We start from the raw sequence: 25,924 nt of genomic DNA, 5'->3' as shown, positions 1-25,924 counted from the left end.
TTTTATGTTGTATTTTCATTTTTGCTCATCTCAAGGTATTTTATAATTTCCCTTGTGACTTCTTATTTGACCCATTAGTTGCTTAAGAGTGTGTTGTTTAATTTCCACATATTTGTGAATTATCTAGTTTTCCTGCTATTATTAATTTCTAGCTTCATTCTATTGTGGTCAGAAAAGATACTTTGTATTATGTGATTCTTTTTAAATTTATTGAGGCTTATTTTGTGGCCTAACATATGGTCCATCCTGGAGATATTTCGTGTATTTTTGAAAAGAATGTGTATTCAACTGTTGTGGTATAAATATATATTTAGAGAAGTTTAGCTTCTACCCCTGTTCCCTGCATCCTCTTCCTTCTCCCCCATTATAGGTAACTTTTTTTTTTTTTTTTTTTTTTTTTTTTTTTTTGCTGTACGCGGGCCTCTCACTGCTGTGGCCTCTCCCGTTGCGGAGCACAGGCTCCGGACACACAGGCTCCGCGGCCATGGCTCGCGGGCCCAGCCGCTCCGCGGCATGTGGGATCTTCCGGGATCGGGGCACGAACCCGCGTCCCCTGCATCGGCAGGTGGACTCTCAACCACTGCGCCACCGGGGAAGCCCTATAGGTAACTTTTTAATTCATTCTATGGTATGTCTTTGCATTGTTTGTTTTATAATATAAGAAGGTATGTATGTATATCAGAGAGAGAGAAAGAGTCACGCCACCCCCCCTTTCTTAGATAAATGTACAACTACCTTTGAGAGCAATTTGACAAGACCTAGTTTATTGAAAATGTTACACCTTGTGACCTATATGTTGGGCACACTGGGAGACATGTTCTAAGATGAGTATTGGAGCATTGTTTAAAATAGGGAAACTCTTTTACGTTCATTATCTTTTTCTTTTTTTAATTGAGGTATAATTAGCGTGTAACATTATATTAATTTCACATGTGCAACATAATGATTTGATATTTGTATATATAGCAAAACGATTCCCACAGTAAGTCTAGTTAACATTTGTCACCATACATGGTTACAAAATTTTTTTTCTTGTGATGAAACTTTGAAGATCTACTCTCTTAGTAAGTTTCAAATATGCAATATGATATTAACTATAGTTACTATGCTGTACATTACATCTCCATGACTTACTTATTTTATAACTGGAAATTTGTACCTTTTGACCCACTTCACCCACCCCCTCCCAAACCCCTACCTCTGGCAACCACCAATCTGTTCTCTGTATCTATGAGCTTGTCTTTTCCTTGGGGGGAGTCTGTATTTTTTTATTCCACATGTGAGATCATACAATATTTGTCTTTCTCTGTCTGACTTATTTAACTTAGCATAATGTCCTCAAGTTTCTTCCATGTCAAGATTTCATTGTTTTCATGGCTGAATAATATTCCATTGTATATACACCACCTGTTCTTTATCCATTATTTCATTGATGGGCCTTTAGGTTGTTTTCAGGTCTTGGCTATTGTAAATAGTACTACAGTGGACAGGGGGGTGTATATATCTTTTTTTAATGTTATTTTTATAACCATTATGTTTATTGTATTTATTTTTTTTACAGCAGGTTCTTATTAGTTATCCATTTTATACATATTAGTATATATATATATATATATATATATATATATATATATATTAGTATATATATGTCAATCCCAATGAATCTCCCAATTCATCACAGCACCACCCCACCCCGAAGGGGGGTGTATATATCTTTTTGAGTTAGGGTTTTTTATTTCTTTGGATAAATACCCAGCAGTGGAATTGCTGGATCATATTGTTGTTCTATTTTTACTTTTTTGGGGAACCTCCATACTGTTCTCCATAGTGGCTGCACCAATTTACATTCCCACCAACAGTGTATGAGGGTTTGCTTTTTGCCACATCCTCACCAACACTTGTTATTTCTTGTCTTTTTGATAATAGCCATTTTAACAGGTGTGAGATGATATCTCGTGGTTTTGGTTTGCGTTTCCCTAATAGTGATGTTGAACATCTCTTTTATGTACTTGTTGGCCATCTGTATGTCTTCTTTGGAAATATGTCTATTCAGATCCTTTGCCCCCTTTTTAATCACATTGTTTATTTGTTTGTTTGTTTGTTATTGAGTTGAACAAGTTCTTTATATATTTGGATATTAACTCCTTATCAGATATATGATTTGCAATCATTTTCTCACATTCTGTAGGTTGCCTTTTCATTTTATTGATGGTTTCCTTTGCCATGCAGAAGTTTTTTAGTTTGATATAGTCCCATTTGCTTATTATACTGCAGTTTTTTGTTTTTTGTTTTTTTTTTTGCGGTATGCGGGCCTCTCACTGTTGTGGCCTCCCCCGTTGCGGAGCACAGGCTCCGGACGCGCAGGCTCCGGACGCGCAGGCTCAGCGGCCATGGCTCACGGGCCCAGCCGCTCCGCGGCATATGGGATCCTCCCAGACCGGGGCACGAACCCGTATCCCCTGCATCGGCAGGCGGACTCTCAACCACTTGCGCCACCAGGGAGGCCCTATACTGCAGTTTTAATGAATGAATTAGATCTATATGTGTTAACATGGTTACTGATGTATTTCCAGATATGTTTCATGATAGCTTTGGAAATTACTGTGTCTGTAAATTCAAAAGCCACTCATTTTGTGAATATATAGCTAATTTGTGTATGTGGTTTGATTGTGCTAGTTATTTTGAAGACTACAAAGTATAACATCTTATCATTTGTATCTGGTAACTTAGATAAGTAAGTAAGACATACATTGAAAAGTTCACAATAAACAATAACAGTACTACTGAGATCATAAGACATTATAGGTAGCCTCCGACTTACACAATTCTTTAAAAAGTCTATTACATACTTGCTACCAAGAATAGACCTGATCACTGATTGAAATACTCTTTTTTTTTCTAGACTCGTAGATCTTGCACCAGCATGGGGTCAGTGAAGGCAAGGGGGAAAGAAGCAAAGGAAATAGCTCCTCTCCCACCCCGATGCCTCCATACACCCCTACCTATCACCCTTATCCACATAATGAAATGCTTAGAGTAGATTTTGTGAAGAAGCAAAATCACTATGCCTATACACATACATTTATAGCATGTCCTTTTTCACCTCACAACCTAAATGTGGTCTTCTCCTGAATTTTTTCCTTATTAAAACATAAACCCGTTCTCACCAGAAATAAGGGTAAAATGAATCATTAAAATAACAGGGATCACTATAATTCTGACATACAATTAGATATATACAAAAATATAATTTTTTTAGGTAATTAACCTGTATCTTAGTTACGCATTAGGCCTAAACAATAATGTTTTTCATTTGGTAATTTTAGTAATATTCAAGCTAAAAATAAAAGAATTCTAGTGTATAATTTTCCATCTTATTTTTAGAAAAACCTGAGCTTAGATGTATTTTGTCTCTTTCCTAATTATTGCCTTTGAAATCTTGCTATTCACAACCAGTGACTGCCAGTATCTCTTGTACTGATTTCATACCCATTTGTATTAATTATGAACGTATAATTGGGATAGTTAACTACAGTCCCAAGTTACTAAATTAAAAAACAATGCATGATTTTTTCAGAAGAACTTTTCATATAAACATTAAACCTTGCCAGTTCTTAACACTCAAATAAGAAAACAGCCATAGAAAATATTCTGACTTATTCCTGACAGTGTCAATCATAGGATTTTTTTTCCCTATGCAATGGATGTAATTACTTAATTTTTAAAGATTGGAATGGCCCATAACTTGTTCTTTGCATGCATTATTTTAGAACAAATCAGTCAGGAATTCTCCCTATAATTTGGGTTGTAATAGCTACTTATTGCTAATCTAATTATGTACTTTTATTAGTTTGGGTAAGGGAAATTCATTTCTAGAAGATAAAAAGGATAAATCATTGCCCAATCCTCACTTTACTCCTATTAACTTTGAGTTTTTCTCTTGGCTTTTATTGATTCCTTTCCTTTTCATGTGTGATTAAATTTTTTATCCTTTTCATTTGTTATCAAGCGTTATTATAGGAAGTTAAGTGTGTTCATCAACTAAATTTTAAGTTTAAAAAAATGCTCTTGTAATATCACAGTGTTTTGAATACCTGGTAAGAAGTTCACCTCTTCATCTTCTCTAAAAATTCAATGTAGTATTTTACCTTGTAATAAATTTTCAGTCTCTGTCTAGGTTTAAGAAACCAAGAAAGTAGTCTGGGGATATGGTATAAAGTTCAAAAACAGAAGTAATATATTAACCACACTGAAACCTTGCTGTTGAAACACCTTCTGTCTCAGCATGTTTTTTTTGTACTAGGAAAATAATAAATGCCAAGGCATAGGCAGCCTACAAGGAAGCAATTCAGCAACCTTGCTAAACTCTGGAACAGAGTTGCTGTCAGCTTGCCTTAGCTAGCAGAACTGACAGTGTGAGAAGTTCCAACATCTATTTTTTTCTGATTCTTCTCTATGTCTTCAGTTCCCAGGGTGTATTATTTAATTAAAATATTATTTTACCAAATTCCTTAGTGCAGTATTTGGCACATAATAGGTGCTCAATAATTATTTGCTGAGTGTATTGAATGAATGGATAAATGTCATAATGTGTAAGAGGGAAATTATATTCTGCCTTAGAAACTAAATATGTTAGATAAATTGTACATAAATGATAAACTGACTTGATGATAGAGAACAATTAAGAGTTGAAGTGGTCTTTCATTTCAATTTAGTTTCCTCTTTGTTTTCCATATGTTACTTATATCTGAAAGGAATATCATATCACCGGTCCTTTTGAAAGAGAGTTATATCCAAAAAATAGACTGCATTCTGTGTGTGTTCAGGATACTTTTAGCAAAGATTAACAAAATTTTATTTTAAGCTTAAATTCCGCCAATAGTGAGTGGAGGTCCAATCACTAAAGGTTATTATTCTCATGAATTTTACTTAACTTGAATTTGTCACTGAATATAAAAGGAATGTTTGTTTATTTAAGAGCATTTAGGAAATATAGAAAAAGTATAAAGAAGGTAATTACAAATCTCATTAATTCCAGCAACAGAAAAAACAATATTACTTTTTAATATTTTGGAGTAAAAGTTTATTTTGAAGGTGAATTCTAGTTCTTTCCTCACTTTAATAAGAGTTACCTTTTGGACATTCAGTTTACATTTTGTAGGTGGTTGATTTTTAAAGTTAATTAAGCTATTTCTCATTAATCTGTCCTTTTTTGTAGTGATTTACCTGATTTGGTTAGTTTATAGGTCTCAATTGTGTTCATCTCGCTTCTTTAACAGGTCAAGAAAGCATAAGCACTGGTAGCATAGGGAAAGCCAGAAAAACTATAACTGGTAAATGGGAAAGTCAGATGTGGAGAAAGAAGAAGTTCGGCTTAATAGATCACCTACAATATAGCTGTATTTATCCTGAAAGTATTACACGGAGATTTGTTTTAGAACACAGAAATTTTCTTACTCAGCAGTATAATTCTCAGCCTGCAAAATACATACCACAAGAAGGAAGGCCCCCAAAACTTTATGATTTTAAGAATGCCCTAGTCGTTGGACATTTTGAATTAACCATCTTAGGTAAGTCACCTGTTCTTCTCTTTAAATATTGTTAGTTTGACATAATTTAAATATAGATGATACTATTTTGCTTTAAAAAATTAAGCGCTCCACCTCCCCACCACCAAAAAAGTTAAGCCCAAGGAGAACTCCTGTTTGGCTCAAACCAAAGGAATGGAGCAGTAATTCTGGAATACATTAAGCTTTAATTGTGGGCTTTTAAATATTAGCAAGTCCTTGGAAAGTACTGGGGAGAGAAGAATGGGAACCAAGGGAACTTTCCTTAGCCCTGACTCTCCTACTACCTCTAAAACTGATTCTCTTCTCCTTTAGCCACCACTTTCTTGCTCATATTCTCTGCCTCTTTCTCAGTGCATCTGAACCACTGAAGGGTAAAATGTAGGTTAAAGAGAAAGGCATACTAATTGAGAGAAGATCCTATGAACAGACGTCTGTTTAGCCTGTGAAGAAAATAAAATTCTCAAGTAACAGGTTGAACAGAAGGAAGCTATTCAAAAAACTATCTTGTCTGACAAGGGACAATAAACTGATTTTCTCAGGTTGTTCTAAACTGACAGGTAGCTATAGAACTTTTAAAAATTTAAAGTCAACACATTTTTAAACTTATGTTTATTTTTTATTTTTTTAATTTTTTCAATTTTGGCTGTGTTGGGTCTTCACTGCTGCACGCAGGCTTTCTCTAGTTGCGATGAGCAGGGGCTACTCTTCATTGCAGTGCGCGGGCTTCTCAGTGCGGTGGCTTCTCTTGCTGTGGAGCATGGGCTCTAAGTGCGTGGGCTTCAGTAGTTGTGGCCCACGGGCTCAGTAGTTGTGGCTCACGGGCTCTAGAGTGTGGTGCACGGGCTTAGTTGCTCCACGGCATGTGGGATCTTCCCGGACCAGGAATCGAACCCATGTCCCCTGCATTGGCAGGCAGATTCTCAACCACTGAGCCACCAGGGAAGCCCAACTTACGTTTATTTTTAAAGTTTGTTTCTCATGAGTGAAAAATGTACACAAAATAATTATAAAATAAAATCTTAACCAAAATGAGCTACTTTCTAGGTTTTTTATTTGTACTTGAGAGGAAGATCTTGTTACCTTAAAATGAAAGAATGATGAAGTGCCATTAGTAAATTAATTAAATGCCTGAAAGAAGATGCATTTCATAGAGTTTTACACCTACAGTACTGAAGTGAATTACCTTGCCCTTTATCAAGATTCCTGTTTCCCCTTTACTCTCTCCCACTCCTTCTTCCCTACCTCCTCACACATAAATATGTATATACATGTGATTGTGTATATGTATATAATCTATGAAAAGTATAAATCCCCACTGACTCTGTTCGACCTTCTCAGACCTAAGTTTCAAATGCTTCTTTTTCCTAGACTGCATTGCTTGGTATCTTTGGGTAACTTATCAATCTTAGTTTTATATCTAGGAAACAAAAATTATAGCGGAGATTTTTCATACATCACAAAAAGTAACCATGAAAACCATGAGTTCATCTGGAATCACAGAAATTGAATACTTCTCTTTTCTTCTTTTCAACATGCCACTGATCCTCTAAACATCTCAGCTGTCTTATAAGTATTGTGAACCTTTGTAGCTTTACTATGCATCACCTAAAAGCAAGAGTCAGATATAAAGAAGGCAGATTTGTCATTCTGCCCAACCAGCTGTAATCCATGTTAGAATTGGGCTGTTTTATATCCTACCATTTTTCAAGGACATAAGTGGTTTACAGGGATAAAAGACTGAAAAACACGCTATGTATGGATAAAACAAAACAGAGCATTTAAAAGGAGACGGAAAAAGTAGGTATTACTAGGTGCCTGTAAATAAAAAATTATTACCATTCAGTAGTAATTTTCTGTGAGCTTTCTGGAAGGAAGGGAGAAAAAGGATTGTTCCTAATGAGGTACTTAATTTTAAAGGTAAAAGAAGCCTGGATATCTTCTAGTCATTTCCCCCTAGCTAGGTAAAAGCCAGGCCATGATTAAAAATCATGTCTTAATTCCCTACCCCATACTGTCCCTCCCCCTTCCCTCTCCCCGCTGATAACAACTAACTTGTTCTCTATATCTGTGAGTCTGCTTCTTTTTTGTTATACTCACTCGTTTGTCATATTTCTTTAGATTTCACATGTAAGTGATATCATATAGTATTTGTCTTTCTCTATCTGACTTATTTCACTTAGCATAATGCCCTCCAAGTCCATCCATGTTGCTGCAAATGGCAAAATTTCATTCTTTTTTATGGCTGAGTAGTATCCCATTGTACACGTATACCACATCTTCTTTATCCATTCATCTGTTGATGGTCACTTATGTTGCTTCCACATCTTGGCAATTATAAATAATGCTGCTATGAACATTGGGGTGCATGTATCTTTTCAAATTAGTGTTTTTGTTTTTTACGGATATATACCCAGAAGTAGAATTGCTGGGTCATCCGGTAGTTCTATTTTTACTTTTTTGAGAAACCGCCATAATGTTTTCCACAGTGGCTACACCAATTTACATTCCCACCATTAGTATGCAAGGGTTCCCTTTTCTCCACATTCTTGCCGACATTTGTTATTTGTGTTCTTTTTGATGATAGCCATCCTGACAGGTGTGAGGTGATATCTCATTGCTCTGCTCTTTTAGTGTGAAAGCAGCCATAGACAATGTGTAAATGAATGTGCATGGCTATGTTTGAATAAAACTTTATTTTTAGACCCTTAAATGTGAGTTGCATGTAATTTTCACATATCACAAAATATTCTTCTTTAGATTTTTTTCAACCATTTAAAATTTTAAGAAGTTTCCTAGCTCATGGGTTGTACAAAACCAGGTAGAGGCTATATTTGGCGCTTCCCCCCACCAACTCATAGTTTGCTGACCCCTCTTCTAGATTCCTGGTTTTAGATGAAACTGATTAAACCAATCAAGGCAGATAAGTCTGTATGATTTTTAAAGTTCTTCCAACATGAAGTTTGTCCAGCCTACACTGATACTACCTTCTAGTGGTTTATTGTCCCTCTGCTGTATCTTGCTGATCTCTGGAGGACCCAGTAATTTTGAAGTGTCTTATTCTGGGAGCCAGAAAGGTTATTCAGACCATAACCCTGTTACTTGGTCATTAGCTCTGACTGGTCTAGGGTGAATCATTATTGAAAATATTGAACGGAATTTGTAATCTTACCTCCTACGATTCTAATGGCTCCCAACAACCACCTGGGTACTGTGGCAATATCAGAAACCCATCTCAGAAGTACCAATTCTTGTGTTAAAATTCTTGCTATGCCATCTCACTTGACTCAACTAAGTAGATAGTATTAATAAGTGCTAAAATCTCAGCCCATTGCCTATTATGTAATAACACACTTCAAAGAGAAGATATTGGGATGGAGTAACAGACTAAATTTTCAATGCCTTTAGCCCAGGTACAAAATTTTTAATCTATTGGTCAATTTTAAGAATTATTTCTCACTTTAAATATAAGAAGGTATTTTTCAAAAGCTTTATTGGACTCATAGATGGTGTTAGTATATCAATGACTCTGCCAACACTAATTTAGTTACCCATGAAATGCTGAGTCAGTTAAAGCTTAAGAGTTCCCTCTTCAATTTGCATTTGACTTAGACAATAAGGAAAATATTCAGCCAGTCTTTAGTAAACCTCTGAAAGCCATCTGTTTATCTCTTGGAAATCAAGAGATACAAACCCCAGTAACAATAGGTATAATTTAAGGAGAGCTGTCAAGACAGTATTTTCTAGACTTTTTGTCAAAAGATTTTTTGTCAAAAAATTTTTATATGGTTCTTTTCCTTTTCTGAAAAATGCATTTAAATGATCATTTAAAAATTTTAATAGCATTAATTGTAACATCAAAGTAATATAATATGCTATAGTTACATGGAAATCATAAGGCTTTACTTACCTTGATTTTTTTCTCCTATTAAAGCAACCAAGCAGGCCAACATAATTCCTGCCCTCCTTGGTACTGGCCTACAAGCTCAGGACCAAATATTTGTACCCCTGAGGTATGCCTCCCTCCGTACAGAAGACTACTTGAACCATTAACTGAGTAGCACTGGGTTCCCTCACTCTTGGTTCCCTAACTGGCTATATCCTTAGGATATTCTATCCCACTGGCATGCTTCCCATTCTTGTATCTTGAATGGAGCAGCACACTGGATTATATGGGTTCCAGAGCTGGTTACTGTTGCCACCCCTTAATTCTGTCCCTTATTCCATTGCATAATAAAAGTAATTTAATCCTTAAACCTTAAGTAGCTACTATCAGATTTCATCAGTGTAAGACACACTTTTTTCCCCATATTTTAACATCTTTGAAAATTGATATGGATCTTATAATCGATGTCATGCCTCTGTTGGTAGCATTTTTATTTCTTAGTGGTATATAAAATAATGATTATCTTAAAAATCAATGGTATCTTAGATTCCATGAAACATGGTATATGCCAAGTACCCTTAGCTGTGTGCTGGGATTACAAATTGCCCTCCTCCACAACACACACACACATACACACTTTTCACTGGAAAAGAAATTCAGTGACAACAAAGAATTTGAGAGGAAGATATATAAATTGCATACAATACACTTTACAAAAGAGGAATATGAGCTTGTTTGATTTTATATCTGCCTCTAATTTTTAATATAGTCCACATATATTATCACATTTACCTAGATAGTATATTGTAAGTTATCTAAGTAACACATAAACAGTAAGTCACCATTGAAGTGCATTATACATGTACATTGTCGGGAGGATGTTTGTGTTCATCTCTTTTGCTGTTGGGAATATGGATGAATTCATATTTGAACACAATGCACAAATGTCCTGAAGTCTAATATTCGAAAATTATAGGTTAAAAATACACACATATACATTCTTTTGCTCAATTTAACAAATATTTACTGAGCACCTAAGGCATGCCCAGCACTGTTCTGGGGGCTGAGGTTACATGCGTTAATGCAACAGATAACGAGCCTATGGTAAAATGAGATGGTGATAAGTGCTAGAAGAAAAGGGTTGGAGAGTGCTGTTGTAGGAAAGGGCTAAATTTTAAATAGAGTTGTCAAGGGAGGTCTCCCTGCGAAAATAACATTTCACCAGACACCTGATGGATGTGAAGGAGCAAGCCGTGTGTTTATCTGGGGAAAGAACGTTCTATGTACAGGAACATCAAGTACAGAGGGCCTAGGCGTGTTTACTTATACATTTGCACTCTGAACTCTAGTTTTAACCAAACAACTCATGATGAATTTTACCAATAATGTTGAAGCTAAACTCACAGCATTCTGTAATTTAGAAAGCAACTCATAATAGTATCAGTAACACACTGATAATGAAGCTATCTTCCTGAAAATATCAGGGTTTCCACCTTCTGATATTTTCTCAATTCTAAAGCATACATTTTTTTTTTACATTTGCAAGTTGGAATGCATCTTATGGTCAATGGGTACATTAATACAGTGTTTCCTTTTTCATTAAAAAACTGTTACTAAATTGATGGTATGTCTTAGAGTTAGATTTGGTATTAGAATCAAGGAAATGGGATGCCATCGTGTGCACATTGACATGAGTTTTGCAGCATTGCTAAGAGTTCTGAGGTAGCTATACTTATAATACTGAATTGGAATCCACAGTAAGTTCTAGATGGCATGACTATTTTAGTTTATGAATACCAGATTTTAGTAATCCTTAAAAAGCTTTAAGTAGCCCTTAATTGTTTGTTAAATTAAAGCTATGGAACTTAGCGTCATTTGCCCATAAAAAACAAAGAACGGACTTGCATTTCTGGATCAGTTTACAGCTTAACTGGAAGGACTTGTTTACTTATCATTTGCTCCTACTCCATACTTCAACATTGCTATAAGGCTGAATAGGAGAGATATAGAATCTATGGGACTTGCTGACTAAAATATCAGGGAAGAATGAAAGGGAGGAGTTAAGGATAACTTCTAGGTTTCTGGTTTGGGTGACTGGGTGGAATTCAGAGTTTTCAAGATGTGCTCTGTGCATTTACCCTTGCTCCAGCCAAGATGGTCTCCTTAACTCTGGTCTTTACTTTTGGCTTCTCCTTGTCCTGCCTGAAATACCCTTCTCTCTGTCTATTTAAATGTTACTCATCCTTTAATACCCAGCTCAAACCCTTGACTCTAGGAAGTCTTTTTTATCCACCCTAGTTGACATTGACTCTCATAAAGAGATAACAGACACAGGTCAGGATTCATGTTGGTTGTTTCCCCATACTGCAACCTTTTCTAGCCCTAATGGTGAGTGATTAAAGTTTTTCTTGTATATTTGAGGACAAATGGAACCTTGTTACTACCATCCCTGACCTTGCTTGAATCTTATATCCTTAAGTCCAAATGGCAGTAAGTGAACCAGTAGTTACCTCTGAATTCTCCTATCCTGTAATGGCACCTGTCATGAATGATGAAGAAAACACCCTACATGTCTTCATTTATGTGACCAGACTATCCTCTGGATATTGAAATTTAAGCCTTCTGTCATGGGATTGATATTTCCAGCGGTGGAGATAGATTGCTTCAATTTTTTTTTTTTTACAGTTTTGAAGCTATTTGGCACATGTGCGGATCAAACCAGCAAATCTGGCAACGTTAGCACCATGTACTAACCCACTGCACTTTTAATAAAGTGTGATTTTTCTTTAACAGGTCTGAATCATGAGATAGCAATCAGTGTTGCATTCCTCCCCAAGTATTCTCCAGAAGATGTCCGAACATCTCAAATAGACATATTATTAACCTGCATGAATTACAGCTGTGTGTTTCCCCAGGAATTAACTGGCAATGATAGATTGCAAGGTTCAAAAGCAATTACAGGTAAGACAATCTCAGGATCTTTTCACTCAGAAAATAAAATTAATATTGCAAACAGTCCTAACCTTAAGATGTTTTTATATAAATAGTTCTAGCCTTAACATTTGATATAGTTTAAAGAGTTATTAGGTAAAAGTACCCAAAGACTTATAAATGAGAATATATTTTTAAATAAAATTGGATAGATTAATGGCTCTATTCCAGGCAGGCATTAACTATGTTCTCTTATAATACATTTTTAAATGTAAGTATTCTTTAGACCTAAGTGGTATGCACATGGAGCAGTGCAACTTCTACTCTTCTCTCCTTTTAATTCAGGCCTTTCACCTTATATTTGCCTGAAATCTCAATACCTCCATAGTATAGTAGAGTACAATTGTTTTCTCTTATAAATATTCAGTTATTCAAGTACTATGCAATAAATTTCTTCAGGACTGCTAGGAGTGTATGTAAGCCCAGTAGTGAAACCCTTCAACCAACTAATTGTTTAGGCTGCTACATAATATCCTGAACTTTAAATCATTTCTATATACCAGTAAAATTATGTGTCCAATTATAATTATCCTATTCACTTTCTGTTGTCACTTCTATTTCCTAAGCATGTGGTAAAGTTTCTAGCCATTTTCATTGAGCTTATAAGAATATTACATTTTAAAAAGCTTTAAAGAAATCCTTTGTTATCTTGGGATTTTTGTGGTGGGTCTTTCTAAGCTAATGAAACCCTTGAGTGGGTGTTGTTTTTAAACAAGTCTTATGAGCTGTACCTGATGATGAAGTAGCTTTTGGCAGTAATGGTTACTGCAAACTGAAATTGAGTATCTAATTTTGTAAGAGATGAGGTTTTTTATTTTTCCACAGTCCATTTTAAAGATGGTATATTAGTTAACTTGCAATATTACTTCTTACATTTCAGCTCCTTAGACTTACAGTAACCCAGATTTAATAATTAGGGCCCTAATATGTACTTTAAATATTTGTGCACTCATGTTCTTGCTTCCTGCAGTATCCACTTCTGTCACGTTTCTTCTGCTATATGTGTATGTTATTATTGATATAAAAAAATCAAGGCAAAATCCTCAGGTATCTACTAGTTTCTAGTGTCAGTAGTCTTCCAGCAGTCACTAACATGGTCAAGTGAAAATACCTGGTACCATTCTGCCAAAGCAGTTAGTATTTGGAACATGAAGGGCAAGAATCACCAGAAGAGAAAAGTGATGTAATCAAAAGCAAGGTGATTTGTTTTGAACATGGAATACCTTATTTTTCATGACATAATGATAGTGTCCGTTTATCTCTGTGCAAAGCATTGTGCCTGGACATTTTACATAAGTTACAACTAATCCTAACAAGAGACTTTCAAGGTAAACATTATTATCCCCTATTTATAGATGATTAGACTGAAAATCAGAGAGACTCACCAGCATGGGTAACAGCTAGGATCTAAACCCAGATCAGTCTGATTCAAAACATTTCTATTCCCTCCATAATTACAAACTGAAAGATAAAAATATACAGAATAATGTAATGCAGTGGCTTATAGTATAACATTGGTTTCATCTTTTAAACATTTTTATGAACTAGTTTCTTTTTTATTATAAAAGCTATACATGTTCACAATTTAAAAATTCAAACAATACCAAAAGGCACAGGGTAAAAGTGAAAGTTCCCCTCCCTGCCTTTGAAGGTCCATCCCCTTCTGCCAACCCACTCACCCACTCTCTGGAGGTAACCAGTATTCTTTGAATCCTTAAGAAATTATTTTTGCATATAACACTATATTCTGTCTCTCACACACGCATACACAAACATACACACTCTCTCTCTCTTAAGTACACACAAATGGAATTATAATAAACATGGTCTCATAACCTACGTTTTCCTTTTAACACTGTGTTTTGAATAACTTTCATATTAGTATAGAGAGAGCTACCTTTTTCGTTTTAGTAACTATAAATATTCCACTGTGTAGATATACCTGTATTTACTTAATCAGTCCCCTATTGATGGACATTTAGATTGTTTCCAAATGTTTTTGATATTAGCAAACAGTACTGCAATGAGCATATCTATCTGTGTGTGTGTATATAATATAATCTTTGTGCACTTACACATCTGTAGGATGAATTCTTAGATGTCACTGACTCAAAAGATATATGCATTTAAAATTTTGGTAGATACTGTCAAAATGTCCTTCAAAAAGGTTATAACAAGTTACACTTTAACCAAAAGAAAGAGTGCCACTTTACTCACACCCTTAAAAATACTAGGTGTTATCAGTCTTGTTAATCTCTGGCAGATGATAGGCAAAAAAGTATTATATCATTATCTTCATTTGCATATCTTAATTATTCTAAGCTTGAATATCTTCCTATGTTTATTGGCCATTTATATTTTTTCTTTCTATGAACTTTCTATGAGAGCTTTATTTTTTCCATTTTTCCATGATCATTCTTTTTCTTATTAATTTGTAAGTTCTCTTTGCATATTGAAGAAATTTACCCTTTATTGTGTGTTGCAATACTTTTACCAGTTTGACATTTATTCAGTGGGAATCTTGATATTTTAAGTAATTTTATTTTTATGTACTCAAATATATCAATCTTTCATTTCTATGGCGGCTGGTTTTATGTCATACTCAAAAAGGCATCACTCAGTCCAAGATTTTTGTGTGTGTGTGTGGTGCATGGGCCTCTCACTGTTGTGGCCTCTCCCGTTGCGGAGCACAGGCTCCAGACGTGCAGGCTCAGCGGCCGTGGCTCACGGGCCTAGCCACTCCGCGGCACATGGGATCTTCCCAGACTGGGGCACGAACCCATGTCCCCTGCATCGGCAGGCGGAATCTCAACCACTGCGCCACCAGGGAAGCCCCCCAAGATTTTTTTTTTAATTCACTATGTGTTTTTCTGATACTTTTATAGCTTTTTTTTTTACTCATATATAATTTGTACTGTGGTAAAATATACATAACGTAAAATTTACCACTTTAACCATTTTTAATTGTACAATTCAGTACATTTACGCTAAGTACATTTACAGTGTTGTGCAACCATCATTGTTACCCATTTTCAGAACATTTTCATCATCCGAAAACAGAAACTCTATACCTGTTAAACAATAACTCCCCACCCCCCACCCCCAGCTCCTGGTAACCTCTTATTTTACTTTCTGTCCCTATGAATTTGCCTATTCTAGGTATCTCATATAAGTCAAGTAATGCAGTTTTGTCCTTTTGTATCTGGCTTATTCACTTAGTATAATATCCTCAAGATCCATCCATGTTGTAATATATATCAGAATTTCATTTCTTTTTATAACTGAATAATATTCTGTTGAATGTATGTACCACATTTTGTCTATCCATTCATCTGTTGATGGACATTTGGGTTGTTTCCACTTCTTGGCTGTTATGAATAGTTCTGCTCTGAATATTGGTATTCAAGTACCTGTTTAAGAAGTCCCTGCTTTCAATTGTTTTAAGAATATCCCTAGGAGTGGAATTGCTGAGTCATATGGTAGTTCTATATTTAACTTTTTGAGGAGCAACCAAACCATTTTCCACAGCAGCTGCATCATTTTACATTTGCACCAGCAATGCATGAGGGTCCCAATTTCTCCACATCCTCGCCAACACATTATTTTCTGTTTGTTTGTTTGTTGATAACAGCCATCCTAAAGCAGTATCTCATTTTGGTTCTGATTTGCATTTCCCTAATTACAAATGATATTGAGCATCTTTTCATGAACTTGTTGGCTATTTGCATATCTTCTTTGGAGAAATGTCGATTTAAGTCCTTTGCCCATTTTTGAATTGGGTTGTTTGGGGGGTTTTTTGCTTTTGATGATATGGCTTCATTTTTATAATTTAAAATTTTAATCCATTTGGAATTTTATTTTGGTATAGAGAATGAGATAAGGATCCAGCTTAATGTTTTTCCAAGGGATTAGCCATAGTTCCCAAATCATTTATTGAATAATATTTACTGTTATGGTGTTGTAATTGGTATTATATTTAACTATGAAGTACAAGGATATATATATATATATATATACATACATACATATACACACATATATATATCCCACCTCTTTGAAAGCATTGTTTTCATTGATAAACATTTCAGAAGCATAACATGATATGGAAAGGTTTTAACACATGTAAGAAATAATTTTATTATTCTCTAGATAATCAGAGTTTCCGATATTATTTTCAGAGGCAGGAATACCACACTGTATTACAAGATAGGTTAGACTGTGCTGCAGTACAAAGCAATTCCTAAGTCTCAGTGACTTAATACAGTAGTAATTTATTTCTTGCTTAAGTCAAGTCTGATGCAATCAGTTATTAGCTTTCTCCCCAGCAGTGATTCAGGAATCCAGCATGCTTCCATCCTGTTGCACCTCCAACAGGAACAAATGGCTTCTAGGGTTGTCTAGGCAGAGGAAGAAAGAGATGAAGGAGACACTGACTTTTAATTTTGTTGGACCCAAACTGCCACATCATTTCTGCTCACAATCTCATTTGCCAGAACTTATTTACATGATCCCAAGCTAACTACAAGGGAGGCCAGGACACTTTGTCTCCCATGTGACCATGAAGAGGAAATGGAGTGGCAAACACACAGCATTGCCTTTGTCACACTCACCTTCTGCATATGTGATGTTCCTAAAAATGTACAATTTTAGTACTTCCAACATTTTAAAGTGACATGTAGAGAAGTTCATTTTATAGGTAAAATCTATAATCCTTTTAAAACAATTCCTTTGTAATATAAATAATAATATTTTAATTTAATACTAGGTTTTCTTAAGTAGAAAATTATGGTTGCTGGCATTTAATTAAGTGCTTACTATGTGTCAGCTACCATTCTAAATTTTTTACATGCATTTAATCCTCACAACAGCCTATGATATAGGTACTAGATGAGCAGATTGAGGCGCAGATAGGTTGTCATTTACACAAGTAGGCAGAGTTACCTAAACAGAAGGCTTAATTATACGTTATGTTGCAGGTACTACGTAAGTCATTATTTGTAGAATGATATGATGACAATTAGAATTATTAAGGTTTGGGTTTCTGCTGTTAGCATCAAATCTGAAGATCTTGAAATCTTTCCAAAGCATCTGGATTAAAGTCCATCCCATTCAAAGAAGAAGAAAACTATATAGTACCAGCAGTTGTTATTATATTCATTGTGCTTTAGTGAACTTGCACAATTTTAAATCATTCATCAGATTTTGTGACATGCCTAGCAGATGTGGCTGTCCTGTGCAGCTAATGAAGCCTAAGTGTGAGGAGCTCTCACTTGTGTAAATCCCTTCCACAGCCCTTCTGGGTTTGTGTGTGTGTGTGTGTGTGTGTGTGTGTGTGTTGTTGTTGTATTTTGTTTTCTCTTTCATAAAGAGGGCCCCCAAATAGTATACCTTTCAAGCCCCACAAAATCTAGATCCACTACTGGCCCTTGGTCACAATTTTGTAGAGATGTAGCTCTAGCACAAAAGGTTAAGAGCCCATGTCTTGATGCCAGACTGTCTGGATTAGAATCACCCTGTGACTTCGCTTAAGTTACCTAACCTCTAAATGTTTTAGCTTTCTCATGTTTAAAATGAGGTCTTTGTCATGTGTAACCACTGGAGTCTGTGATACAGTAGCTTGGTAGTGGTCAGTTAGTGTTTTGAAAGAGATTCCATAAATACCATTTTAGCCAAGAAGAAGAAGAAAAGAAAAACATTACTTTCTCACGTTTTGCAGATTGTCTCTGTGTTGTGGCACCCCTTCAGTGCTTAGCCAAGATGTTTATGACTCTGTCTTAGCCCTCACTTCCTGCTCTACAGAGACTGATGGTGAGCCAGAGGTGAACAATGAGAGTTTTCTTAGGCCTTTTCTGAACATACATCCAGCACTGGGCATACATGTGGCCTTCTTGATTCCTTGGAATACACAGGAGCTCTTAAAAGCCCATAATCCCCCACATATCTCTTTTCCCAGCCCCTTCCTCCCAAGGCTTTTTGGTCTGTCTATTGCTTGTCCCAACTTTATACCCTGCCCTATCTGCTCTGACAAATGCTTTTGCCTTTATATGCTTTTAACAAAAGCCATTGGGAAAGCTACCCTAGTCATGGGATGCTCCAAATTGGGTGAAACACAAGCAAGCTCTTGCATCTGACCTTGAGGGAGCTGCATGACAGGTTAAAATACACAACCACATCTTTGAGAATAAGGTCTGCGTAGCTCCCTCTGGTGCTAGCAACCTGCACCAAGAGTATGAGCTGCCATCTTCATGGCTGCTACTGATCTGGGGAGTAGGTGGGCAACTTAAAACACCACAGCACACTCTTACCACAGTGCAGCAGCTTCATTCGTCATTAATCTTTCACCACGTTGTTAAGTTTTTGTCTAGATTCCAGAGTTCTGGAAAAGTTGATCTGAGAGTTTTTTGCCAGCTTATAAGTTACTTTAGTGGAGGAACAGAGCCCTGAAATTCTGTACTCTGCCATTTTCATCAGTGTCACTCACCCGATCCATTCTTGATAAAGCTTCTTAAGAATATCCAAAGCTAAGTGTTAGTTAATAAAGCCACTTAAAAGGAAACATACTTTAAAAGAAGCTTCTTTTTTAAAATTTTGCTTTATGTCTTGTAAATTTTGCAAATAATTGATGATTGAATTTCAAAATAGAAAAATTTATCTTTGTATTTCCTTGAACGGTAGTAAGCAGTTGTTTACTTGGCACCTAAATGACCTTGAAAATATGTAGATTTACTTTGCTCCACTAAATAAATAAACAAACAAATAAATAAGGCTTTGGAGTAACAGCCTGTATCTTGACATTTTTGGTAGCATCTGTTTGATGTATTCACTGTTATTGGCAGAAATTACTATATTATAACTTTGATGAATGTGTGTGATGAATTGGAGGGAAGAGGGAGAAGATGAGAGACACTGTTAATTATAAGAAAAAAATCAGCTTATGTGATACTAAATCCAAGTAAATATTTAACTATTTTACAATACTTACCATCTGCTTTTCACTTTTAGGTGATATTATAAAAGCAGCAACTGAATTGGATAAAGTGCATATCGTCGGTATCTTGGATATCTGTAATTTAGGTAACGGTAAAACAGAAGTCTATTTGCACAAAATTTATAGACCAGATAAAACTTCTTAAAAATTGGAAGATGAAATTATTAAAGGTTATAAAGAGGGCATTGCTTTAAGGATATTCTGTCATTTTGTTGGTAATTTCAGTAACTGTTTCTCAGAAAGAATATTACATACACTCTAAAGTTAAGTGGTTTTATGTTCATCTTGTATTTGGAGCTAACACACTTCATTTTAAATTCATTCTTTGGAAAGGTCATTGAAACAATTTGTGTGTATCAAGAAAGTTCATCTTCTTTCTATATGACTGTTATCTTGACTTGTGATAATTTGTGTTCACTGTTCTATTTGTGAAGTATACTTTTAGTCTAAAGCCTCAGCATAAGGCATCCCAACTTAAGAGTAACTTTTCATGGACATTTAACATCCTTCTATTTTTATTCGGCTATAATGGGGAATTTTGAATTGCTGATTTGAGAATTAAATTCTCCTAAAGTGGTCAACCTGAATTTCTCAAAACCAAGGTAGTTTCGGTCATTTTCAAAAGCACACATGGATTGTTATGTTCCATTTGCCTTGGTCTTTAGTTTGGTCAGCTGTACAAAGAGCATGCTAAATTAAATTGTTTTAAGGTTTTCTACTCCCTAAAGTGACTTCATATCCTTTGAATTTCTAAATGTTTTGACCGGTGTGTGGTCTTAAAGCCAGAGGCTACAGTATGTCTGTATTCTTTCTATGTTCATTTGTAATTTTGCTACATGTAATGTGAGTTTAAATAGTGAAAATTTATCTCAAATTAACATTTTAAGTGCTCATATTGAAAGTATAAAAGAGTAGCTAAGGGAATTGATTTTATTCTGATTGTCTATCTTACTTCATTTTAACTGTAAATGGCCATTCCACATGTGCAAGATTCTGTGATTGACATCTACGTGGTTAGTTAGATGAGCCAAAATGACCATCACTTGAGTTAAAAAGTACTGTTTCGGGCTTCCCCAGTGGCACAGTGGTTGAGAGTCCACCTGCCGATGCAGGGGACGTGGGTTCGTGCCCTGGTCCAGGAGGATCACACATGCCGCGGCGTGGCTGGGCCCGTGAGCCATGGCCGCTGGGCCTGCGTGTCCAGAGCCTTGCTCTGCAATGGGAGAGGTCACAACAGTAAGAGACCCGTGTTCCGCAAAAAAAAAAAAAAAGTACTGTTTTAAGATGAACCTGATTGTAGTTAAGCTATTAACTTGTAGGCTTCCTTCTAGCCCTGTGGTTCTGTAATTTCATATTCTATACATTTTGTTTTGTTTTGTTTTGTTTTTTTGCGGTGTGCGGGCCTCTCACTGTTGTGGCCTCTCCTGCTGTGGAGCACAGGCTCCAGACGCGCAGGCCCAGCGGCCATGGCCCACGGGCCCAGCCGCTCCGCAGCATGCGGGATCCTCCCAGACCGGGGCACGAACCCGTGTCCCCTGCATTGGCAGGCAGACTCTCAACCACTGCGCCACCAGGGAAGCCCCATATTGTATACATTTTAAATGTGTTGGGCATCAGGAACCTAAAGACAGATGCTACAGCTTTCTCATAAACTTGTTCGATCTTTTGTTCTTTAAAATTGTGTTTAAACATTAATTAAAATAGGGAATCCTTCTCATGTTAAAATTTTGACTGTATTATTAAAGAAGTTAAAACCTATCTAATTTTGAATGTATTTGATGTTTTTCCTTCATATTTTTGGCCTATGTTAGACCTACACGTGCTTGCTAAATGAGTGAATATGATTCTTCCATCTGGGTTGAAAACTGTTGTTTATCAAACAGAATCTGGGCTTTCGTATTAAGCTATTATAAACTTTAACAGGCAATTCAGTTTTAGTGCCTCATAAAAGTTGGAGAAGGGAAAAAGTTAATACTTAAATGGCTATTGACTGAAAAACTCAGGCCGAGATTGCAAAACTACACACTTTAACAGGTGTAATTTCTGTTCTTATATTGAATGAGAAATATGAACTCATTATTAAGATTTAGGGTCTTGGGCTTCCCTGGTGGCACAGTGGTTAAGAATCTGCCTGCCTATGCAGGAGACACGGGTTCAAGCCCTGGCCTGGGAAGATCCCACATGCCACAGAGCAACTAAGCCCGTGTGCCACACTACTGAAGCCTGGGCGCCTAGAGCCCATGCTCCACAACAAGAGAAGCCACCACAATGAGAAGCCCACGCACCGCAACGAAGAGTAGCCCCTGCTCGCCGCAACTAGAGGAAGGCTGTGCACAGCAACGAAGACCCAACACAGCCAAAAATAAATAAATAAATAAATTAATTAATTAAAAAAAAAGATTTAGGATCTTTAAAAACAACTTCCATGGCAATTTGTTTTATATTATAGTAATGTTTCTATCCAAATTTGGAGTTAAACATCTGTGTCCACATTTCCAGTTTATGGCAAAATTGGATAGCTACTGTGGCGGTTTCCTAAGAAAAATAGCAAACTACATCAGAAGACCTTATCTTCAAGTGACAATATGTGTTGATTCTTTCCAAAGCAACACAAATATACTACTGTGGTGTCACTTTTTTATTAACAAATCAGTTAGTAAATTATGAAATATTACATAGTCTACCACAAGACCACAATCTTTCACTGAAGTTTCTAATTTTAGATGGTACATGAGATCTACACATTGAAATACTTTGATAAACTATTAAAAGAAGAATCTGAGTACATGTTTATCCTGCCACTTTTCTTTGTTGGAATTATCCTGCACTAATTTTATTCATATTAAGACAAGGTCTTTTAAAAAATTTGAAACCCTTATTTGGTGACACTAATAATATTTGTTGTTTTTAGCTAGATACCTTCTGCCAACATGGACTATAGATTATAACCAATTCTATCATTCTGAAGTCATTTATATGGTTTATAATTGAGCTGGTTGCTATTTTACTAGTTACCTTTTCAGGTACAGTTCCTTTTTTTTTTAAGCATTGCTACCCATGAATTTGCAGGTAAATCGATGGGAGGTGAAATATGTATTACTCAGTACAGCTTATTTCAGTAATCTGTTGTTTTTAGTAAGGAAATTTTAGGGAAAAGTGTTAAAATGAATACATAAAACTAGATTTGGGGATTATCTGAAGATTTCAGTTATATGAGATTATATTTGAGTCAAGTCATATTACATTAGTGTCACATCTCCAAAATGGAAACATTAGATAAAAACTTATCTCTTGGTCTAGGTCACACCACCCACTAAATATTATCCCTCATTCTTACATTGTTATGTTGATACCACTTCTAGCCCTAAGTTTTGCTTTCCTTTATACTAAAGAAATAAAAAGTAGATTTTGAAAAAATAGATTTAAAGCTAACCACTGGTCTGTCCCTAAATCCCTGTGGAACTTTAAGGAAAGCCACTTAAACTGCTTGGCCTTAGTTTTCTTATCTGTAAAATTTGCAAAATAATGGTCCCATCCAGTTGTATGATTCTTTTGGTATGTTAATATAGTTATTAGAACAGTAAAAATGCCTTTGTGTTATTATCATGTGTGTCATGAAAATGTGGTTTTCTATGAAGAACATTTTAAAGTTATGATTAGACCATTATCAATTATAGCAGCTCATTATAACAAAAAAATTGAAATATTTAAATCCCAGTTATTTTTATTGCTAATGTTCTTCCTAATTTGTTGCCTTTTCAGTGATTGATACATATATGTATTTTTTTTCAGAACAGAAATCTGAAATATTTTAGGTGTTTTTAATCATATGCACATTTTCATTGAAAATCAAGTAACCCTTTTTTTTAAAATTTGAGTACTTCTGATGCTATTCTGAGATTATTGCATGTGACGTCTAGTCACTTAAGATCTAGGAGTTGCCCCTAACAACGTTTTTAATATCTGTTTTGTAGATAGGAAACTGAAACAGAAAAAGACTAAATGATTTAATGTAAAATTGTCAAGGCAGGCTTCCCTGGTGGTGCAGTGGTTGAGAGTCCACCTGTCAATGCAGGGTCACGGGTTCGTGCCCCAGTCCGGGAAGATCCCACATGCCGCGGAGTGGCTAGGCCCGTGAGCCATGGCCACTGAGCCTGTGTGTCTGGAGCCTGTGCTCCACAATGGGAGAGGAGGCCACAACAGTGAGAGGCCCGCGTACTGCAAAAAAAAAAAAAAAAATTGTCAAGGCAATTAAATTTTAAGGTTGGGCTTATAACTCCAATGTCTGTTTCTTTAAACTCTAACTTGAGCACAAAGTAAAACGTTTGAATAATAATAAATTTTCACCTAGTAGATTACTGTGAGATAAACTTCTCTAAATCCTGGGGCTCATAAAATAATGAGCCCAGTTATTGCAGCATATATCCAAGGTATTTGAATGCCCACTCTATGGCAAGCACTGGGTTTGCACTAGGAACACAATACAATACAAGCAAAAACAGACATGGCCCCTACTGTCATAAAGCTTACAGTGCTGTGGAGGAGAAAGACATTCAAATAATTGCACAAATAAATAAGATAAATTTCACAAAGGAAGCTGGCAGGGTGCATTGGGAAAGTTTTTCCTGAGGAAGTGAACTTGAGGTGAAAAAGCCTTGCAGCCCAACGTGTGCTTGAGAACTTGAATGAGAACTGATATGGCTGGAGTGTGGAAAGTTGGATACAAGACGAGACAAACAGACAAGCAAAGGCTCTTGCAAATTACACAGAGCTTTATAGTCCATGGTAAGGATTTTAGTATGTATCTTCAGAGCACTAGGAAGCCATTAAGTGGTTTGTGGCCAGTGATATGCCTTTATTCGATTCATGTTTTAGAGTGGTCACTGTCTCCTGGAAGGAGAATGGATTATAAGAAGGTTAGCAGAGACTGCTAGCTGTACCCTAATACCTATTCTATAGTAATATTTCTTCTCTCCATGTTTAGCTAAGCACATGGCTACCTAGAATAAAGAATACTTTTCCTTGCTTCCTTTGTAGCTGGATATGGCCTTGTGACTATTTCTTTTATTTGGCTTGGGCTAATACTAAAAGTAATTTCTTTTGAACATACACCAAGTCAGAGTCACCCAAGGCAGAATTGGAAGTTGCTATGAATAATCAAGGGGTACCTGTATTCTATTAGAAACACAGCCCTGTACTTCCTCATCTTTATTTTTTATTTATTTTCAATTAATTAATTAATTAATTTTGGCTGCGTTGGGTCTTCGTTGCTGCACGTGCGGGCTTCCTCTAGTTGCGGCGAGCAGGGGCTACTCTTCGTTGCGGTGCGCGGGCTTCTTATTGCGGCGGCTTCTCTTGTTGCAGAGCATGGGCTCTAGGCACACGGGCTTCAGTAGTTGTGGCACACAGGCTCTAGAGCGCAGGCTCAGTAGTTTTGGCTCAAGGGCTCTAGAGCGCAGGCTCAGTAGTTTTGGCTCACGGGCTCTAGAGCGCAGGCTCAGTAGTTGTGGTGCCCGGGTTTAGCTGCTCCGCGGCATGTGGGATCTTCCCGGACCAGGGCTCAAACTCGTGTTCCCTGCATTGGCAGGCGGATTCTTAACCACTGCGCCACCAGGGAAGTCCTCGTCATCTTTAAATGGTAGGTTTGCCATAGCTGTTATTCAATCATATGGAAAAAATTGAAATGTTCCTTGCTTAAGAGATGAGTGATTCACTTCTCTATGCCTTAATTAATATTGTGTACCTTTGCTAAGATACTTAATATTTATTAAGGTACAAGTAGTTGAAAAAGTCCAGTAGTTTTAAATGTTTGAAACATAACAGTGGTTCTCAAACTTAGCTTCATATTAGTATCACCTGGGGAGTTTTAAAAATGACTGTGCCTGGGCTTCCCTGGTGGTGCAGTTGTTAGGAATCCGCCTGCCAATGCAGGGGACACGGGTTTGAGCCCTGGTTCAGGAAGATCCCACATGCTGCAGAGCAGCTAGGCCCGTGCGCCACAACTACTAAGCCTGCACTCTAGAGCCCACGCACCTAGAGCTGGTGCTCCGCAACAAGAGAGGCCACCACAGTGAGAGGCCTGCGCAGGGCAATGAAGAGTAGACCCCGTTCACCACAACTAAAAAAAGAAAGCCCACGTGCAGCAACGAAGACCCAACGCAGCCAAATATTAATTAATTAATTAATTAGTTAATTAGTTAATTTTAAAAAATTACTATGCCTACATGCCACCCCCACCCCAGGTTTCTGATTGGAGTGTAGCCTGGGCGTCAAGAGAGTCAACATCTCCCCCAGATGATTCTAATGTGCAGACAAGTTTGAAAACCACTGGTATATAGTCCTGCTTCAAGCATTTGTTAGTTTTATTAGAGATCAAGCTTCACCCAGTACTTTGAACTTACCTCCTATCTAGGTGCTATAGTTTCATCTGCTCTCGATGCAGCTTCCTCTTCAATTGTTCTGATAAGGAAAAATTAAAAATTGATAGTTTTG

At 36.4% G+C, this 25,924-nt stretch overlaps 1 protein-coding gene across 1 annotated transcript in view; it reads left to right on the top strand.

Annotated features, from left to right (window-relative positions):
• The window catches only part of RADX (RPA1 related single stranded DNA binding protein, X-linked), a 62,855-nt gene extending 43,278 nt beyond the window's left edge, over window positions 1-19,577 (top strand). The window contains 3 exon segments of the mRNA XM_060087604.1: window positions 5,280-5,570; window positions 12,247-12,414; window positions 19,447-19,577. Of these exon segments, the coding sequence (XP_059943587.1) occupies window positions 5,280-5,570; window positions 12,247-12,414; window positions 19,447-19,577 (590 nt within the window).
• The last annotated feature ends 6,347 nt before the right edge of the window (window positions 19,578-25,924 follow it).

The sequence above is a fragment of the Mesoplodon densirostris genome, chromosome X (assembly GCF_025265405.1).
Source record: "Mesoplodon densirostris isolate mMesDen1 chromosome X, mMesDen1 primary haplotype, whole genome shotgun sequence".
Taxonomy (NCBI): Eukaryota; Metazoa; Chordata; class Mammalia; order Artiodactyla; family Ziphiidae; genus Mesoplodon; species Mesoplodon densirostris.
The sequence above is the reverse complement of the archived record's forward strand: the minus strand, read 5'-3'. Positions and strand labels throughout refer to the sequence as shown.